This window comes from Diadema antillarum, unplaced genomic scaffold (genome assembly GCF_040938485.1).
Source record: "Diadema antillarum isolate AM-2024a unplaced genomic scaffold, OU_Dant_1.0 scf00000207, whole genome shotgun sequence".
Taxonomy (NCBI): domain Eukaryota; kingdom Metazoa; phylum Echinodermata; class Echinoidea; order Diadematoida; family Diadematidae; genus Diadema; species Diadema antillarum.
In genome coordinates this window covers 766339-788567 of record NW_027271096.1, presented here as the reverse complement: position 1 = coordinate 788567, position 22229 = coordinate 766339, and the positions used below count along the sequence as shown (strand labels likewise).

General features: G+C 37.6%; 2 protein-coding genes across 3 annotated transcripts in view; one reads left to right on the top strand and one right to left on the bottom strand.

The window, feature by feature from the left end:
* LOC139724087 (mRNA-decapping enzyme 1B-like) overlaps positions 1–7298 on the bottom strand; it is a 140201-nt gene extending 132903 nt beyond the window's left edge. Inside the window, exon 1 of the mRNA XM_071635288.1 lies at positions 7146–7298. Within this exon, the coding sequence (XP_071491389.1) occupies positions 7146–7283 (138 nt within the window). The 5' untranslated portion in view covers positions 7284–7298. The remainder of the gene's footprint in view (positions 1–7145) is intronic.
* The window catches only part of LOC139724088 (uncharacterized), a 105706-nt gene extending 85556 nt beyond the window's left edge, over positions 1–20150 (top strand). Inside the window, exons 1-2 of one of the 2 annotated variants that reach the window (XM_071635289.1) lie at positions 11133–11277; positions 18977–20150. In XM_071635289.1, the coding sequence (XP_071491390.1) occupies positions 11259–11277; positions 18977–19401 (444 nt within the window). In that variant the 5' untranslated portion in view covers positions 11133–11258 and the 3' untranslated portion in view covers positions 19402–20150. Of the gene's footprint in view, positions 1–11132; positions 11278–18976 lie in introns of those variants that run through there. The other variant, XR_011710408.1, reaches the window with a different exon arrangement.
* Positions 20151–22229: the final 2079 nt, after the last annotated feature.

The following is a 22229-nucleotide window of genomic DNA, read 5'->3' as shown; positions in this document are numbered from 1 at the left end:
GACAATCAACATGAAATACCAATCATTTTCAAATGTATCACCATCTTTCAAGATATTCTTGCATACTCAGACAAGTAAAAATTGCCCATCAAAAAAACAAACAAACAAAAAACAAACAAACTTCTGCAAACTCAAGAGGTAGCAGGTTTTTGCTGCTTGGTGGAGTAGTGACGTGTTTTTTTTTTTTTTTTTTTTAAGTGATTATGATTTTATGAAAGGATATTGATCTGCCTAATGACAATTATATCTCTGTATACAAATTAATGTTCAACTGTGAGCAACTGCACAATTGACTTTTAACCCCCTCCCAAGACTAACATTTTGGAATAACATGTCATTTTCATCGTACGCACATAGGTTCCCATGTGTACAGAATAAGTTCATAAGGCATATTCAAAGCAAACACTGTGATTGCACGGAAGGCGTAACAGTAAAACATACAATGTAGTTTCCACAGGCAGAAACTGTCTACTTTTTATAAAATCTACAGTGGCAACATACTTGTATGCATGTACAAAATGAGTAAAATAACACTGTGGTAACACAATTTCATTTGGGTAATGATGAAAATGCAAAGCATTAGCCAAAGAAGTACACCAACAGCATTGCAATCTCAAAGCGTCAATCGTGGTTGCTACATCAATGCTTTATACTTTAGAAATTGTAATTTACAAATTGGCCATAGCAGTATCCATCGATCTTCACTTGATCAAGCCAGAATGAATCGTATGCAGCTTGCTGGGAAATAACTACTGTAAGGGCATGATTGATCATCACGCAGTATTCTACCTACCCACTACTGAACAAGTAGGGCATTTCAGGAATAAAAGTTGTATACTATGATCTAAATTGTTTTGCACTTTTGATCTCAAAACACTCCAAAATAACTCAACATCATGTCAAAACACGTCAGCTAGGTAAGATTCGTGGTACACCCTTTCGATGTATTGTAAGCAAATTCTAAGTAGTAGAAGATGAATTATGAGCCCTTCAGAGAAAAATGTTTTATCATTAAGGTACTGTAAAACGAGGAATTTTCGTGTGCATTTTAATTTCGCGAATTTCGCGAGCGCCAAAATTCGCGAAATTAAAATGCACGCGAAAGCTTTTGTCTACACTACATGCACTGAATGCCAGTAGCAATTCGCGAAAATTTCATGCCACGAAAAAGGCTGTCGGCTCCAATTCGCGAAAATTTCATGCCGCAAATATATCATGTTTTACAGTATTGTACAGGAAACTGATGTGTAATGTGGTCAATCTGTAAGGATTACATTACATGTATCTCAGGAAATGGGATTGAATTGTCCATGATCTTGCCGACCAAAAATCAGAACGATTTTTAAAAACAAATTAAGTCTACTAGGGGAGAAATTATGTAGGACCTACAAATTGTTTGAATGTCTCGTAATCACAGGTGCATCATATGGGTATACAGCACTTTGCTCTGGAATATATTCCTTGCGTTTGTGCTGCGCTATTCTGCATCATCCTGGCCATCAGGTGTATTACAAGCCATACAGAATTCTGGGGTTTAGTCACTAATCTAATTGAATACATGCTGTTATGGAAAACACTCAACTAAAGAGTAGTCTACACTCCTCAAGTTCTCATCGATTTATTCCCAGTGTTTTCTGGCAAAAAAGAAAAAAAAAAGGAACAAAAATTCAAACCAAAAAACAAAATAACCTGACAAATTAAATTTTCAGAAGACACACTCCGCTGGACGGTAATCAGGCAATAAATGGCTAGGGCAGGCAGCAACAGTGATCAATCAAGCTCATAGCTAAAAAAGAGAGAAAACAAAGAAGTTGCACCACAAGCAATTTCCTGATTAAAGCTGTGAAAAATTGAGTTGCGCTCAGGACCCGCTCACCATTATTGCGTGTGTTCCTAAAAGAGTGTGTTTGAGTGGTGTGTGTGTTAGACCATTTTGAGTGAATAGTGTGTGCATGTGTGTTTCTGTGTGTGTATACATTATCCGCTGCCTCGGAATATCCAGCCAGAGCTGCTAAATATTTAGGCTATCAAATTCACGCATGGCAGCAGCACTCCACTTTGCATCGCATAATTGCTCTAATCACTGTTCACTTCAGCACACTCATTATGCCGTCAAGACACATGAATACCTTCACCTAACAACAGAGCACGGAAGAAGAAGAAGAACAACAATTCTTTCTGAGTATCAGACAACTGTGCTTTTCCTTACCATGTCATCTAAAGTCCTTAATATGTCTCAAAGCTTTTTTTTTCTCCCTGAATAATTTTCATAGCACTCACTTGGGTAAAACAAAATACAAAACAAACAAATGAACAAATACATGTATATTCTATTCTTTATCAAACATTCAGTCACCCCTAGATCACATTCTACATTTTCTAATAATGTCATAGATCTACCAGGCCAGCAACACATGGAATTTTGAAGACATCCTTTGATAAATAATAGCGTGGTGACAGTATTCATTTTATTGATTTCCTTCTTAAGGGCATTTCAGTTTGTAAATTTGAATATGATCCATGCATAAAAGTAGTGTAATCTATACATCACAAGAAATTATATAATGATAGGTCACTGGATCATGTCTGTCATTCTAGCAATTTTACTGCTAAACATTTTCCATTTGTTAAGAGCTCAAGCCTACATTGTAGCATATCAATTAAACATAGTCATTTGTTTCATTTCACCTTAAAACATAACCCCTCACTCTCTGCCCCCCTCTCCCCCCCCCCCTTTTCCCTACAGGAGGTGGAGGCATTGACAATGCTTCAGCGAGAAATCATATGATCCACACTGATTAAACCCAAACAATGCAAAAACTGGCATCAGACCATGTATACACATATGATCAACAATAGAGGGCAGCATGCAATATGCCCAGGAAAGGGGTTCACTGTCTTGATCCAAGTGTATTGCTCTTGCTCAGCATTTCTACTGATCTGTGTAGGTTCAGCACATACTAGTCACAGAAATGTAAACCGTTTCTTCACTCCAATCAAATACAGTACCTATTGAGTTGTCTGCAGGATTAGGTACTGAATCGGAATGTCTATTTTGAGTGAATTTGAATTAGATATTATCTCATTGTTCTACAGATTTTACAGATTTATTACAAAATGATTTCTTCTGTAACATGAGCAGAGAGACCACATGTACTTTGCAATCAGAATAAGCACATATGAGGTACTCTGAACAGCTGGAAATGTCACTGTTCATGTCTAAATCATATAAAAGTTACTGTAGGAACAGGAAAGAGATACCTCCTATAATGCCAGCAATTTGTTCAAAAGTCAATCAGGCAAACATACTGTAAAACCAGAAATGTTCGCATGCATATCAAATTTGTGAATTTTGCGAGAGCCAAGATTCATGGAATTAAGAATACACACAAAAGCTCTTGTTTACACTATGTGCACTGAATGCCAGTGGCAATTTCTCAAAAATTCCATACCGCAAAATGGGCAGTCAGCTCCAATTCGCCAAAATTTCATCACTGCAAGCACTCGCCAAAATTTCATGCTGCAAAGATATTTTGCTTTACAGTATTCAGAATATGTTCAAATTTATTGCATGCAATCTACATGGAGTAAAAAACACAAAGTGACTGATCAGTGAGAATACTGCAGACCTGATTAAGTGTACCACATCCTTTAGTTTAATTTGATTGAAATTCTAAATCTACTCAGGGACATGTGCACAGCTACACAGACATACAAAAAGGGGGGAAAAAATCTCCCAGGACTAGTTCCTGTGCTGCAAAGTTAAATTCAATATTACTGTGATATAAATCCTACTAGCCTTAAGAAACTAATGAGAGAGCTGACAAATTTTTCAAACATACCTCATGTAACTGACTAATCTGTGCCCCCCCCCCCCCAAAAAAAAAAGACTATAGATATGTATATTGATGAATGAGTAAAGATTTACAAAAAATACCAAATATCATCTGCATTTATATTAAAAAGATAATTCCCATGCAAGAAGGGCACTTGCTCTCAAACAATCAGAAATAGATACAATCTTCACATTTGCCCTGTAACATTATCATTGGAATACAATATTACTGTTGCTGATATCACATACAATAACTACTGCAATCAGAACATCAGCAGTACAAAACAGCTAATTTAAAAAAATAAAAATAAAAATGGGTAATAAAAAAAGAGATAAAAATGGGTAATAAAAAAAAATCAAACAGACAAGTGGACAGGAATGCCATCTTGATAGTTCGAAAAAATGTTTGCTGGGTAGCTAACTATGTCAGAAGATAACTACTGCACCAAAGTTAAGTTTCCTTGCCAGCAAAAATAAAGGACAAGTCCACCTTCATAAACATGTGGATTGAGTGAACGCAGCAATATTTGTAGAGCACATCAGTGAAAGTTTGGGGAAAATCGGACAATCCGTTCAAAAGTTATTAATTTTTTAAGTATCTGCACAGTCACTGCTGGATGAGAAGACTACTAGAGTGTATAATGTCACATGCGTAAAACGATATAAGAGAATTTCACAAAATTGTACTTTTTAAAAGGTGCACATTTTCTTGACTTGTCACTGACGTAGGTAAGGATAATATTATTCTCCTTGCCTTCTGAAAGAGGGAAGTCAAGCGTTCTTTTATTATGCGAGAAAAGTAAAAATATCTTGAATTTTCCTTATATTTTCCTTATATCGTTGTACAAATGTGACATCACAAGCTGTAGTAGTCTTTTCATCCAACAGTGAATAGGCAGAAACTTTGAAAATTCATAACTTTTACACGGATTGTCCAATTTTCCTCAAACTATTGCTGATGTGTTATATTAATATTGCTGCATTCACTCAATCAACATGTCTCTGAAGGTGAACTTGTCCTTTAATATTTTATTGTAAAGGGGGGTGGGGGTGAAGCCACTTTGATACCATTTATGACAATGTCCATCATGTAATGTGTCATGACATGATACATGTATGTGCCACCCCTAGTCATTAAGATGCACACAAGTTTGCAGCTGGCGTACCATTCTTATATTAACTACTTATCGCAATCATGTCCAAAAGCCAACAGAGATAAGAAACAATCAAACATCATCTTGTCACTGCCATGAATTAGCTTTATAGCTTGGTGTTAGTATAGAGCTGCTGCCCTGTACGCAGTAGGTGACGCAGGTTCAAATCCCAAGTTAGTTCCTTCTTTCTCACTTGGTGTTCATAATGATATAGATCAATAGAGCATGTATTACTTATAGAGAATAGCAGCAAAAAAGACAACATCCATAAAACTATTTTCTCCAACAAATTCCCTTCAATCTCAAGAAACAGTCAATGTGATAAAATTTTGATATTTCATGAAAGGCGTTGCTGTTGCAGTCAGCAGGCGTACAAGTAGCATCAATGATAAATTGCAGATTTCATGTATAAGACAGAAACCTTCATCAAATATTTAGATGAAATTCGATACCAATCATCACTAATTATGATTTGAAAGCTTTAAGAATTCATCATGGATTTTTGTTAAGTGGTTATAGAATGGACAGAAGATCACATTTTGGTTCCAAATCATTTTGTGCTGTGCCTACACAAATGTCTACAGTCCATCATAGAGGCATGCCAGTATACAAATTATCAAAATTATCAAGAATACAAATTCTTCAATCATGTCCAGCATTGTTTTCCTATGCTGTGCACTAGAGAATAAAATCATCATTCATTACAAAGGACAGCAATATCAAAATGAGGTGTGATTTTACAAGGTTAAGCACTTCAAGCACTTCAAGCACTGCAAATGACTGGCTGCAAAGTAACTATACACAGCCATGTCGCTGTACACAAGTGTAAGTCGCGACACGGCTGTACCGTGTGGACATTACGTAATCTTATAATTCCGGGGCGCCAATTCTATTTTGAATTTACTGCACCATATTTGTTACTCAGACTACATGAGACGAAAACTTTATCTATTTAGCTACCATCTTTAGCTATCGATATTGACAAACAGATATCACAACTTACCGAAAATGAAGCCTTTATTAATCGTATACGCCGCAGAAATCATAGAAATCACAGAAATGATTCGAAATGTCGGCGCAGCACTGCAAAATAATGGGCAAAGGGGACGCTGTCGACCGTGAGGGCGTACAAACTCTAGCAGCGCAATTTGCATCGTTCAAAGCTGGGAAAGATCTATTTTGACTTGCCCAGCGATGATCACGGCATCCCGGGTTAAGATTGGACTTTTTGCTCAGTGTATGTTGCGCGAGGGCTCACTATGGACTGATATACCATGCTCATAGTCCAAGCATCTCAATTCACGTGAGTGATTCGTAAAATTTATGATAAGAATGTAGAAATTTTCAACAGTTTTGCTGTTGTGTGGCCGTGTTTGAGGGGTTTAGTTAATTGGTGTATCACACACCGTCAGACGCCCTGCGCTAGCACGGCGTCTGGTCAGGCCAGCTGCAAAGTAAACCGTACATGGTTTACACACAAAATGATATCTTCGTATCTTGCCATATCAAATGCATTGTCTCAATCAAGTTTATGAGATATCATACATGATGTAGATACTCCTCCAAGTCTAACCATTTATTTTTGCAGTCACGCAGCTGCACTGCATTTGCTGCTCTTCATTCGCTTGACCCATACCCGGCCCAGCATGATGATGAAGCAGAAAAATGCAGTGGTATACAATGCCAAAATCTACAGGGAAGGAGTTCCTGATGTACCCCCACTCATCTTACCAGCAGTACCACTCTACACTACCCTACTCTTGTTAGCTTAATACACACGGATGTAGATACAATTTGTACATACCCTAATTTACACACACACACACATTTGGCAAGTGGTGGGAATTGGGGACATGTCTCACTGTCAGTTTTCGCAGGGGGTACATATGGACTCATGGAGCTCTTGCAGTATCTCTGTACTCAACTACATACTCTATGTGCCATACTGTCCGCTTACATGAGTGCAATTACGTACTCAGGGTTCTGGATGCTTCGAAAGCGCATCTTCCGTGTGACAATGCAATGAGTGTCACTGGCCACTATTCTCTGATCTTACACCCACTTACATGAGATATAGTATATGGGACTGTTACACAAAGACAATCCGCCGTTTCGTCAAGATAGCGTAAACATTGTCTAATCATTGTCATACTAACCCATTTGTTTGCAGAGTGATCAAACAGGTAGAGAGCAACTTGACTAGCTTTCAGCAAAATGTCGCTTATGTATGGATCGAACTGCTGCAGCGCTGTGAGGTTCATCTGTGCCTCGGCCTTGTCAACGTTTGTCGCCATCTTTTCTGCTGTCCGTGCATGTGCGCACAGTTGCCGTTGATGGCGGCATACAAAAATTGTCACGGGGCGCTTCGACTGTCGAAAAACATTAGACTTTAGTAGGCATTGTCAGTCTGGCTCCTAATGTTATTTTTTTAGATTCTCAACTCTTGTTATTCTTTGAAGAGATTTTTCTCCGTATTGTGTTGCTCTCGCCGTGACATGGACAATTGACAACAAAGGCTAGAGATGTTCAAATGTTGATTAGAATCTGATACAATGTTTTGATACTTAGAGATTATCACCATTAAGGATTACTGTCCATACCATGGGTTTATCTGTCTTCTGCTAATACATTGGGTTGCGATTTTGTGAATCTGTCTTCTGCTAATACATTGGGTTGCGATTTTGTGAATCTGTCTTCTGCTAATACATTGGGTTGCGATTTTGTGAATTGCTTTAGCTTCTCAATGAAAAATTGTACTTGCACTGGGTCTTGTCCATCAATGAGAATTATCTATTCGGTCTGCCAGGAAAATAGGTATTTACTTATTTTTTATTCATTTCAGATTTTTGATTTATTGACTCGTTTATTCATTCATTTCATTATTTGTATTTTTGTTTTTCACTTTAGTTTTGATTCATTTTTTTTTCAAATCCTGGATGGTCTTATCAGTTCCAAAGCACTATCCCTCTAGAGTCCATTCTTATATGAATATACACAGGACAATAACAAACATCTATATATAAAAACGACATGATGATAATGATGTAAGTGATGATGATGACATGATGATAATGAAGATGATGTTGATCACTATAGTAATGAAAATATAATAATAATGATCATTGTAATCATCATCATGACAATTACATTCATGATGACAACATCAAAATAATTCTTCTGTACTTTCTGCAGTCTTTATTGATTTAGGAGAGCAAAGTTTTAACTCTGAAGAAAACAACCATCTTCTTCTGCGCTTGTTCTTATAGTTCTCTTTCCCTTCCAACAATTCCGTGTAATACCCTGTCTGTTGTTTGGTCATTGTCGTCAACCTTCTTCTTCTTCTTCTTCGATCTTCTTCTTCTTCTTCTTCTTCTTCTTCTTCTTCTTCTTCTTCTTCTTCTTCTTCTTCTTCTTCATTCTCCTCCTCCTCCTCCTCCTCCTAACTTCATTAGTTTATGGTTTTCCATATGTGACCAGGCATCCGCAAAACCTACCAAAAGTTGCACGCCCTGATTTTATATGAGGACTCAAAATAGGTGAAACTGGTCAACCCAGTCAATCTTGACTTTTTCATATTTTCTGAAAGAGCACCATGATTTTTTTTTTTACATTATTGTAAGTTTGGGATCATAAGTATCACATCTGGGACTTTTTTATTTTAAAGAAGCTTTTCTAGGACACTTTTTGTAGAATAGTGTGAACAGATATATCTCGAAGTCCTCTTTTCGCTTCAACCCCATATAACTCTTCGCATTCAACTCCAATAACTTTTGAATGGATGATGCAACTGCAAACAAAACCTTTCCAGTGATAATGCAATTTTTACTGAACAAGGAATATTCTTGAAGTTATAGTGATAAAAAATATTCCCTTTTTTGTTACTTATTTAATGTTTAATCACAAATGTGCCAAATTGACAAGAATTTTTATTTAAGTGTTTCTTTAAGTTATCTCCATTCCAACATTGTATGACCTGACCAGTATGATGACAATGTTCAGACTTTACATCAGCTGAGTGCATTTTCCCCCAATAGATTATTGTGTGTGTGTGGTTTTTTTTAACTATTATTATATCACGAAAGCACCATTGTGCAATGCACATTCTAATACATGTTAGTAAGTTTGATTATGTTACTGCATTACTGGATCAAAATGAAATAAAAGACCAGCAGGCTAGAAGGGTCACGGCTAGTTAGAGCACATTTGCTAGAATAATATACGAACGGTACAAAATAAAAATCATAACAATTTCATTGTCAAAACTGCGCGTGTACTACATACAAGTAGAAGAGCGCCATCTGTGGTAAGATTTGAGCGAGGCTGCCGCGCGAACTGCAAGTTGTGCACAGTCAAGTCATCTTCTCTCGCAACTACACTTTGTAGTAGAAACAGTCGGGCACAATGACAGACAAAGGAAAGGGAATGCAAAGTCGTGATAGTGCGCCCATCGCAGGTTTCTCCAGGAATTGGGGGTTGGGGATTTCTGTATCATAACGAATCCCAATGGATATACACGAGGTAGTTCTCAGACAGAGGTAAAAACTGCAATACAAGATGACACACATATTATGTTCCGAGGCTTATAGGATGATACGACTACTCAAAATGCTTCATACTCGGTTGTCGGGAGACAGAATTATTATGCACGTTGTACAGTATATTCTAGACCTACAAACAATATTTACGGAGGTCACCCGCTGGTACAGATAATATACGGAGGTCACCCATTACTTAGCTAGACTAACTCACAAAATAATACTTTCGCTCATTCCTATCAAAATGAAATTAGAGTTTAATATGCTAAATGTCTAAATTGTGTGTCAAACTAAATCATATCATAAAAGGTGCGTTAGTTGGGAAAAGTTTCACAGATGAACACGAATGTGTTCATCTGATTTTCGGTCTACTCTACTAAGACCACAATAACATTGATAATATTTTATGATTATATAAAAATGTATAATTCATCTATCTATCTATCTACAGACTTATCTATCTGTCTATCTATATCAATCTATCTACGTTTAAAGTATACATTTATTTTATTATTCATTAATATCTGGGCCCTGTCTTATAAAACTTGTGATAGAAATCAATCAATCACAAATCTCTTGAAAGCTGCAATCAATCGCAACCTGTGAATGATTGATTGCATTTCTCCGTCTTAATTTCAATCATAACTTTTTTATGAGATGGATTTGCATTCAATTGTAAAGTTGCGATTGATTTGAATCAATCACAAGTCTTTGTAAGACGGGGCCGGGAAGAGACAAAATTTCGGCAATAATCGTTACTTGTGATATGCCACATTATGGGGGGTGGGGAGGGAAGGGGAGAGAGAGAGAGAGGAAATAATACCAGACTTCAACTTAATTTCTTCAGAATCATTTAGTCACTTTATCCCCCCCCCCCCCCACTCCTCCGAGACAATAACAAATACAAAATGTACTGGCAATGTTATTGTAGCCGGTGATTTCTGGATACTAACAGTACTCTTCGATATGAAAGGAGGTGCTGTAGAAATGTACTTCGTAATGAATGAAACCATTGAAGCTCATACACGATATAGCGCGAAGCATCCATGTATTGTATGTATCGGTGTATCAACGCAAAGAAGTTGACGCGTCCATTTAAATTATTTAGGAGTCAGGATTCAATATCTTCGCCCTTGAAAAAACAACGCTACAAAATTATGCTACCAGTGATTTATATGATTGAAGTTCTGAGAACAGAGAAATAAATTATTAGTTAGAAGTGAATAAACGTAACTTAATTGAAATAACTTGGAAGTTAAGTAATTGTTCAAGTAGAAAGTCAAAAGTTGATTACCTATCTCATATTGAACGAATCCACCAAGAGAGCGGGGATGAGAAATGAAACTAATAGCAATCAGTTGCGAGACTCGCTTGTGTGCGTGAAATTTTCCACCTCACGAACGCGTTCCAACTGCGTGATTGTGCATGCGACCGAGGACAAGTACGAGTAACTAATTTTGCGGGGCGTCAACGCACGTAGTTTGGCTAGCTAGCTAGCCCGACGCTTCTCCGTATTCGACCAGTTGCATTCCGCTTCCTCGATCGCGGATCCTCGCGAGGCTTCCCGTGTGTAATAATCACGAGCTCAGTGTAATTTGGAAGAGTCAACGTAGCTGATCGTGTTGGATAAATCATGCTCCACTGTACATTCGTGAGATCATTATGTGGTGATATTTGGATATATTCAAGACTCTTGTAGTAGTCGTCGAGAGATTGTCTTAGGAAAACGTAATTATGCAGCGTCCAAGACCGGGTAAATATTTTAAGTCTTTATTTGCCTTTGCCGCTCCATGGCTAAATTTCATTCTCGCGTTTCATACAAATCAGTACAGTGCATACCACTCGCCACAATACGCTCTACGCAAAGCGAACGGTGCACAGCGTAAAGTACGCCCATAGAACTAGAAGTTAGCTTCAATACTCGAGTAATTGTTTCTACCGTCATTTCAGTTATTGAAAGTATTGGAATTTGCGAAAAGGAAGAAAAAAACACCTCACAATCAGACTTCTTGGGAAATAGTTGGGTTAAAAAAATGTTCAAGAAGGATGAGAACGGTAAATGCGATCGAGTGAAACATTGAAAGTTAAAATAAAGTAGGCCTATGAAGAAAAAGAGGCGTCTAGCAGTAGCAGAGCAAGCGCAAACTGCTTCGGATGAGTAAAAAACTGTACCAGAGTGTAAGATTTTTAGATGTGTAACAGTATACGAGTCCTACTCCTAGATTTCCTCCTGTCCTTTTTAACATTTCAAAGGTTGGAAAGGATGAGAGAGATGTAAAAATTCTAGGCCCAACTTGATAGTTATATCAACATCTACTGAAGATAGCTTGTTTCTTCCACACAATTTTCTTCGTTGCTGCAGTGTAATCATTTTAATTAAGTTCCTCAACTGTCTGAAAATTGGTAGGCCCTATGCAAATAGAATTTTTATTGAATGAATGTTTATGAGTTCAATGGACAGAATATTTCATGAGATGAAAGATGTAATGATCAGACATTCAGTGAGCCACAGCCTCATTGAATGGATCAATAATGTCAGTTTTCACCAAATGAAATATTAATTCTGTCCATTGAATAAATGAAAAGAAAAAATAATTTGTTTTATATTATAACACCTAAAAATAGATCCTTGTGATATTTTATGAATTTAGAAACAAGAGAGACTGTGTGGGATCTTAGAATAGGAGATCGATAGAGTACTGAGCGCTATAATAAGCTAGTGCGCTGTTGGTCGATGTGCTTGACCACATGCACACTGCAAACGCAAGCTTGCGTTTTGCATGCGTAGTGCACCAGGCTCTCGGCATTAGTACAATTGGAGCATATCGCATGGATCAAAAATTGCACGGTAAATGGAGCCACAATTGCAGGAATGATGATGTGATAGTAAAATTGGACAAATCAATATCAAAACAACCAATCAAGTGACAAGGATCTATTTAGGTGTTATGTAAAGTTTGATATCCATGCTAGCCTTGTAACTACAGTTGAGCCTCTATTATCCGGCCTCCCTTTATCCGGATCTCTCTATTATACGGACGCAATCTCGCCGTGAATTTAAAAAAAAAAAATAAAGCCATACGGGAGGAAAGGGGAATTCCCAACTCCGTGAGAACTCCTACACAAACACACATGAATTACATATTACTTCCAACATGATTGACATACATATTACATCAAATTTCCTTCCAAATTGCTTACCTTCAGACATTTTACCATCCCCAAACATCCCCAAATGTAACAATGAAAAGGTTGCAGTATACACATTACTACATGTGGTACTACAATGGGCTACATCAGTACATGTGTATGTATATGTACATGTATAAAGCATTGAGTCTCCCGTATCCGGCCAAATCCCTTATCCGGATGAGCCCCGGTCCCGACTTGTCCGGATACGAGAGGTTCAACTGTATGTTAGTACTGAGAGTATTCTATGTATGACTATGAGAAAAATATGTTACCGGTGGATGTGTAATCAGTAGGCTAAATGGTTGAGTCTACAGAACAATGGATTGCTTTATTCCATCAAGCTTATGGGGTGCAAAACCCAACTTTTATAGTAGATCTACACAGAACAATAAGAATAAGAAGTGATAAAGGTGTACCCCATTGTTGTGTGTGTGTGTGTGTGTGTGTGTGTGTAGATAACCGAAGGTTAAACAAACTTACCTCGTTTTCAAAATGCTGGTATGTGGGTACCCGTATTGACTTTAGATTGAGGTTTATCATTTCTTACATCAAGAAGTGTTTCATTCGTTGGAATTAACAGCTTCTGAAAGCAAGAACATGAGGCATATCCATCTTTTGAAACGGAATGCACTTGGATTTGAGTAGGTCGAGGCCACCATCATGGTCTAATATGGACACCAGCTGTTTCTTTGTGCCAAGATTCCTTTGATTTAAAAAAAAATCAAATGTTTCGTTGTTGTTGTGATTGAAATGATCCCCTGTTGAAGGTCATCCAGGTAACAATGAATTAAATATAAAGTTATAGTCTGTCTGGTTCTGTTGTAATATTTTACCAAAAGATGGCCATCCAAATAAAAAAAAAAAATGTATATAACTACTAGTCTTGCATTAGTAAAATTGATGATGATGATGATAGTATTCATATCATCTATAGGCCAAGAGCCCCCTTTCACCATGATGAGCGGGTCAAGGTACTTTAGAATATAATTTGAAAGAACTGTGTGTCAACTGTATTGTTCCCAGAGGCTCTGGCTATTGACAGGAGCCAGTCTTTGAGTGTGGAATAACTACATGTGTAGGTAGCCGGGGGATACCTAGCATATCACTTAATCCTCCATAACTAGGATTTCTTTCCTTTTTCACATCAATCCTATGAAATATACACATGTACATTATGAAAGAGAGAGAGAGAGAGGGGGGGGGGGAGGACTTCAAATAAAGATTGGGCTCATGAAATGTGTGCATGCAGTGTGGTCTGCACATTACAATAGATTAAAAAGAATCATATATTGACTGAATTTTATGAATACCAAGGTAACACATGCAGACTTCAACAAGTGTCTATATTTAGCACACTCATTTACACAGTATCGCATGGGCACATCTAAGTTAGATGATAAAGTATAGTTGTGAGTTGGCATCAATGAGTATCACAGTTTAGCCAGAAGGCTTCTAAAAACTTGTGTGTATCCGAACTTTTGAAAGAGGACATGTACAAGTATCAATCTATTTCCAAATGCTCAGCACAGAAGAGGTAAAAGCTTTTTCATTTAACTGAATCCAAAGCATTGGATGCCACAGATTATGAGCATGATTCACTGTCATTATAGTGTGTATATAATTTGACCGAATAAAGTCATCACTATACAAGCCCAGCATCATCAGTATTTCTCATGTTACGTGTAGTTCCAATTTACACGCACACACTTAAACCTGGCATAAACCCGTATGATAATTCAACTTGGGGATAAATGCAAGAGATTGCCGAAGTGATGCAGTTTTTTTAGTATGTAACAAATGCAAACAGAAGGAAACTGACCAGAAAGGAATATAATTTATTAGTGGAAAAATGAGCAAAGAAAATGGGATTCCATTGGGATTCGAACCTGAGACCACCAGATTGCTAGCCCGGTGCTCTACCGACTGAGCTATAGAAAGCCATAGTTTCAGTGTTCGTCCCAGAAACCCTAAATTCTCAATGCTTGTAGGGTTTCCGAGCATTGGGAATTTAGGGTTGTGGAAGTGAGAGACTAGTTCATATATATTGGTACAGAGAAATGTGAGGATCATACTTTTCTCCTCAGATAGTATGAAATCTGCTCTGAGGGTTGTGATAGCCATGGCTGAGGGTTGGTGCAGAAATATGGTTTACTATGAAATGACACTGTACATGACAAAAATACATTCTGTGCGTCATGTGATATGTGTCTGTGAGTCAGGTGACCCTGTAAATGCACTGCGTTTCAGTGTCATCGATCACCAGCCATCATGACCTAGTCAGAACAAAAAAACAACAACAACAACAACAAGAAAAGAATCTATCTGTGTGCAGGCTACAGTGTAGTGCCACTAATGACCAACTGTCTTGATTGGAAAAATGATTCCTTTTGATCAATAACCTTTCAAACTGACAGCTATGTAGCCATGTGGTCCAACAGATTGTCCCTAATGGCATCGCATTATGAATCAGGAAGAGAATGTTATATTGCTTTCCCCCTCCCAATATCCACTCAGGCATTTACAATTCATGAATGTTGTGTTAAATGTCACCATTGGCATTGTGCCATTTAAGCTGAGGCGAGAGATACTGCATATTTATTTGCAGAAGTACTGTCTGACAACATGGTCTGCCGACATGGGAGGGAGCAGGAATGAAAACTATTTGATATTGTGCATGAACATTGAATTTTTGTTATTCTTTATAGGTGATGCCTCCAGTTTATTTGAGTATTGTTATCATGCCATGAAATTGTAAGTGAGGAGAATAAAAAAAATGTCATGACAGATACCATATTCCTGAATTAAGTCCCCAGTCATCTCTTAACACTTACCCTCATCCCGTAGATGACCGAAGTCGGGGAGTCAATTCTAATGTACTGTATGTCGTCCAATGCGCTCAGTCCTATCCATTCTGGGTCTTTTTACTCCGTGTTAAATCACTTTGAGGGATTCAGAACTTACAATCACCCACTACACGGGCTACAAGAACAGATAAACGCCATTTCAAAGTTTTTGTTTTAGTTGAGTAAGGTCATTGTCAAGTAGAGACAAATTTAATAATTTCAGTGATACTCTATTCATTACATAAAAATATCTGTGAAGATATCAAAATTATCACACATATGTGTGAATTATTTTCTTTGTTTTCTTGGGAGCTTCTACCCCAAATACCTCAAGTTGATAAAAATGGATATGTCGCTTTTTGTGTCTAAACTCTCCATGTAATACGGTAACAAGAACACCCTTCTAAATTGTGATCACACTTCATGATTTACATTGTTACATTTACAGGCTGGATTACGTCAAAGAGAAAGTGTGCCTCAAAAGAGAAAAAAAGTGTTAAAACAAGAAGAAAAGAATCAATAAATATTGAATGAAATACCACAGATTATTAGTTACGACTGCAGAAATGTCAATCATGTGGTAAATGTTTCTCTGCAAGAGAATTCAGTCGTATGGCCCCAGAGATCTATCTTGTGTCATGATGCTTATTGACATTCAAATGCTTACTGTGTAGTGGATTTGTGATGCTGTCGTGCCTAAGAAACTTTGCAGTGATAGACTGTACATTATGTTGCTCTATTTTTTTTTTCATTCACAACTGCTCTTGTTTTGGAATTTTGTAAACACTCGCAAAAAAGAACTACCCTCCATGCCATACATGGACTACCAGGTACAGTTCGACCTCGATTATCCGGCCTCCTTTTATCCGGAAATCTCTATTATCCGGACGTGTTCACGCAGTGAAGGACTTTTTTTTTTTCATCCAAAAATTGAGAAAAAACAGTGACTTAAACATCTTTTCATGGATCTATTTCACTAGTAAATTTCATAAGATGTGCATGGTAGGTTTCTCAGTATATAATGAGGTAAAACATGTATAATTTTCACATAAAGATATACTTTATTTTTGTAAAGAAGGGACTACAATTTTGCGCAGGCTACAATGTAGCATAGATTACACCACCGTTGCGGGGTGCGCTACCTGCCTAGCTGCCAGTGCACTGGGACGGCAGCTTGGATGGCAGCTATAAACATTAACATTGTGTCTCCCATATCCGGCCAGTTTGCTTATCCAGATGAGCGCCGGTCCCGACATGGCCGGATAATCGAGGTTGAACTGTACCTTGAATGCTTTTAAAGTATAAGATGTACAATTGTAATGTCATTGTAAAAGAAATACTATGTGAGGCAAGAACATGATTTGAATGAGATATATATATATATATATATATATATATATATATATATATATATATATCTATAAATTTTTTGTTTTTTCAAGATTGAATTTGAGGAAGTGATGCTGTGGTGGTAACAATTGTTCGTCTTTTTTCAATGTACAGTGCTTCTAATCATTAGCAAACAATGAGTATGTAATAACTATGTAATTGCTTATGAAGACTGATAGATGAATGTTTTGACAAGCACAGATGCATACATTTTAAAGGGAATACTTTTGTCTACATATGAAGATAATTATGGCAGTTAAAAGCCTTGCAGGTATCATATTTCAAAAGACCAGATTAAAAGCTGTTACTGAAGATGTCATGATGCGTTTTATTTTAAAAAAAATATGTGCAGAATTTCATGAAATCTTCTTGAGCATTGCTTTCAGAATTAATATTCTAGGATCTAAAAAAATCTCCAATAAAGATATATTACTCTGACGTGCATAAACCTGAATGAAACTGATTTGATCTGCCACTATGAAGGTAGTGTAGTGGATATGAAATGCAAATTCAGGGACCCCTCTTAAGCCTGTCCACATAGTCATGAACTCCGCAGTAAACATCTTTTTGTATATCTTCCCCCATAATTGTAGATAATCTAATAGGGTGATGTCATCCACGTCTGTTTAGTACGGTGTGAGGCAGCTTTTGCCTGTTGCAGCCGAGGAAGATTCGCGAGCCGACGATATTGATTTTCATGATTTGCATAAATCTCGAGTGGCTTGAACGCACTCGAGAGGAGCAAACACGACAGGCGCTTCCATAAGTGTCATCCCTTCCCACATTCATTTCCATTTAGATCACATTCATCAAAGACGCAAGGTCCCTTCCTCCTTCACATTATCAAAGACTAGCTTCAACTTCTCAGGCAGTGCATCAAAATGTCACATGTACATACTATCATTGCGCATATTTTTTCTTTCTAACTTTTTTTTTTTTTTTGCCCTTACAGTATACATTTGTGGTACCTGCAGCATTTTGCTGCGCATCCTAGAGTATGCTTTGATAGTTAATGGACATGAACACAGACGGCTTTTTGCACCCTGGCAATTCGTATAACAAAAGTCCATATGTCGCATCATTAGAGAGTGTGCCATTGCGTGTAATGGACATAATTATTGTGCCCATGGTTAGATTCTGTCTTGTCTGTTGGGATATGTAAGTGTGTATGTGTGTGTGTTTGTGTGTGTATGAAGGTGCATACATATGCATGTTTATGTGTGCTCATGTACAAGTGGTGAATCTGGTGAATCTGGTGGTTTTTTAGTAATTTGAGTATATCCTTGAAACATGTTACACACTTTAAAAAGAACAATACACATAGAAATAATTATAAAGATCATTTGCTGGCATGATTTGCTAGCATGATAATGTCTAAGGGGTATAGCCATTGCTGTTTATCGATTTTATTTCAACTGCTATCACCGAAACTCTCAAATGCTAGATACCACCATCAGAAGATTTTAATCCAATAAATGACTTAAACAGTAAATAGTGAGTTCTTGATTAAATGCATAATAGCATGACTATAATCTTTATTCTTACATTTAAATCTCTGGAGATGTATGTGAACGTGATATGTAAAGTTTAATGAAGGTTGTATTATCATACACGTAACAAACATGGCAAGTCTTTGTGAAAATGCATAGAAAATATAGGTCCTTTGGCACCAGACTAATTCCCTGAATTAGAATAGTATAGTGAATCCTTCAGTGTTAAATGAGTTTAATGATAAAATAAACCAACAGTAACATACAAGTGTAGATTACCAATTTATTCATCCAGTATCAATTCTTATATTTTCATCAACCCTGAAGTATATTTTCATGGTAATTATTGTGTATTTGTATGTGGTATCCTCATTTTGACTTTGCAGAAGTTTGTCATACTCATCGTGTACCTTTGGACCAAGCTGTAAGAGATATATTGAAAACACGATCCTGTATGGATAGAAAAGACACTGTTGATGATAGTCATATAATGTAAAGGGCTACAAATAAATGACTTCTTTTGTCTTGTTCTCTCCAGGTCCATACAATAATGCTGCACCGGCCGGGACCGGCAGTAGCGGTACCTACGTCAGCGGGACCGTTCCTGCGTCCCAGGCGGCGCCGGGGTCACGACCTCTTGCGACCTCTGGCACGGCCCCGTCCAGTGCCACCACCACCACCACCACTGGCCTAGGGGCACCTACCCCGGGCCAGACCACGACCGTCCCGCTCTCCGAGCAACCGCTAAGCAACGCCTGGATGCAGGCGCTGGCGGCCGCCAACACCGTCAACAGCATGAAGCGCAACGCTTACGGCAAGAAGAAGCAGCACATCGGGGTGCCCTCGCGGCCCCCGCGCTCGCTTTTCTGTCTGACGCTGGACAATCCTGTCAGGAGGATGTGCATCAGCATCGTGGAGTGGAAATATCCTTTTTATCAATCTGAAAAGTCTGATAATTTTTAGCCAATGTTTGCATGAGTCTGAAACAGGCAATCTCTCTATTTTCCAACTGGAATGTGATGTTTGTCTTCAAAATATGTTTTAAACTCTACATGACTAGATTCCGGATTGGCAGAGGTTGGCAGCCCTGATCTTTTCTTTCACAGTCAATTTTATACTTGATCCAGCTAAAAGGCATGATGTATTTTAAGATTGATTTTTTAGTCACATGTTGCCAGTGGGAAAACAAAATATGATTTTTCATCCTTTGCGGTAGTCCTTTGCCTCCATTTTGTTTTAATGCCGGAAAATATCAAGTCTATGAAACAGTAACTGTGAAGACTACTGACATGTAAGGAATTATACTAGTGAAAACAGTTTGAATGTGTGCTTCTGCAACATTTAACAAATAACTCTGCATTGATGGATTATAGCTGTTCTAACTGAAATCAAGTGTGTTGATGGGGATTTATAGGAGAATGTGCCAGTTTTGGGATCTATAAACTGCATCTTGGTTTGTTAATTAAGAAACAAACAAGCAAAAGCATTTTCATAACTTATACATTTGTAGCTGTTATGAGTATATTTCAGTAATGAGACTTAGTTTGCGCATAGAATACCAAAGTGATGATGTCATAGTCTTTTGTTATAGCTTGGGTTGGAACCAGGCGCAAGCATGGTCAGCAACAATAAAGGTGAGGTTGTTTAGAACTAGTATCCATGGCAATGAATGGTACTGACATGACATTTTGGTATGTATTGCTATGACTGGTAAGCCATGGGTAAGCCTTCTGGTTGGCAGGAACAACTTTTTTTTTTTTTTCAAAATGTGTACATTGAATTTGAATCTATGTTTATAGGTATTTTGGACAGTATGATATGAAGGGGTCTTGAATTAAGGTCTATAGTCTGTTCATAGATGATCAGAATTGCAAGCGAAATGAGTGCATTAATGTATCATAACCAAGTAAACAGCTAGCTGTATAAAAAGAAGCATTAGATGCTACCAACCAAACAAACCAGATGAAATAGTGACTGGCTATTGCATATTACACACAGGAGGAACCATACCACTGAAGATTTTACCAAATTATTTTTATTTCATGTATGTGCTGTATAGAGTATTTTTATCCCACTCAAGGCTAGCCAATATGTTTAGAAGCCCATATGACAGAAATTCAGACATAGTTTATATGACAATATCCATTAATGATAGGCAGTACTTCCACAGAAATTGAGTTCAGTGTCAAACTGAATTGATATTAGGAAGTGTGGTTGTGTTTATAATAAACGTGCTTACTAATGCATTCCCATGCCTATGTACAATGGTGGAAAATATGCCTCCAATTATGGAAAACCTTTCCACTGCCGGTGTATTTTCTTTTCAAGCCCTTAATCTGAGCGCTTGTATTGAGGTGTGCTATTGACAGGCTGTTATAGAAACATATGGTGTAAATCATGTTAACTATGTGAATTTCACAAATTCACAAATTCAAAATGTGCACATTTTACCTGGCATGTTGCCAACTAAGATAACCATTAGGCAAGAATTCATATAAAGAGTGTCAGAAATGAGCACCTCCCTCCTTTTACCCTATGACCCCTGGGCTGTACACTCTATCCACCTGTCTCAAACAAGCAGTGAGTTAATTGCAGACTCATAAATGAGATTTTCATGCCTTTGGCATCAAAAAGTTTTAATGGATAGGAGTCCAAAAAGCTTCATTTACCAATATTTTCACTGAAAACAGGCTGCACTGAATTTAATTTTCCCAGGGAACACCGTGTCGTTGACTGGATTCTATTCTTGGACGTATACTGCAGGTTTACAACATTGCACCCTATTGATTAAAAATCTCCCGAGACTAGAGCAAGATGGGTGCTCTGCACCTGCTACGGCACTGCACCAACAGAACCAGTGTACTATTGATTAGGGGCCTGTTTGCACTGCGGTCACGCACCATTCAGCATAAATCTCTTGCACTGGGTAATGTGCATCGTGGGTTGGTAGTTGCCTCAAATTGCTGTCAAGGCAACAGAAATTATGTGTTTATAATACATTATGCATACATGCATTTATGCATATTACATGTGTATGAACATTGAAAGATGCACATATGGTTCTTTGATGTTTCAGCAGAGTTATTGCAAATCTTATTGATCTTCATATAATTCACAAGAAGTGGTAAAGTACTTAGCCAGTGCTTTCATTTTTTTTTCTTGCCATGCCCACAAGCACAACTGTACAGCTCACCAATGATGCTATTTTGCTGTAAACTCTCATGTGAAATATCTGGAATGAGTACTAATCGTAGTTTCATTGTTTCATTGAATGGGCATTGGTTATTTTACACAAGCCCTCTGCAAGAGTGCTGGTATGATTGTGTCAACACTCGAGTATTTACTCAGTGCATACAGCTGTAATTAAATCATGTTTACATGAACTACTGGAGGAAATTGGTACTACCTCAAAACCATGTGTAGGTGCTTGCATTAACGCTCACCAGAATCAACTGACTGTAAAGAGATATTTAACTCCATATGCACTCCACAGATACAAACATAATAATGTAAATAGTGCAACAATACCAAAAATAAAAAATAAAATTTAGAGATAGTGATTTCCGCTTCACTATGTACTGTATACGCTATATATTTCGCGGGGGTTTTATTTTCGCGAATTTTGCGAGTCGGGAGCTATTCGCGAAATTAACAACACGCGAAAATATCACCTTCCAAAATGAATCCCTTGCCTTGATGATACGAACATTTCAGTACTAGTATACCATGTCACGGCTTACCGAACAGACCATACTGGCTAAGCTTGTTTACGCACGTCCACGTCTACTTAC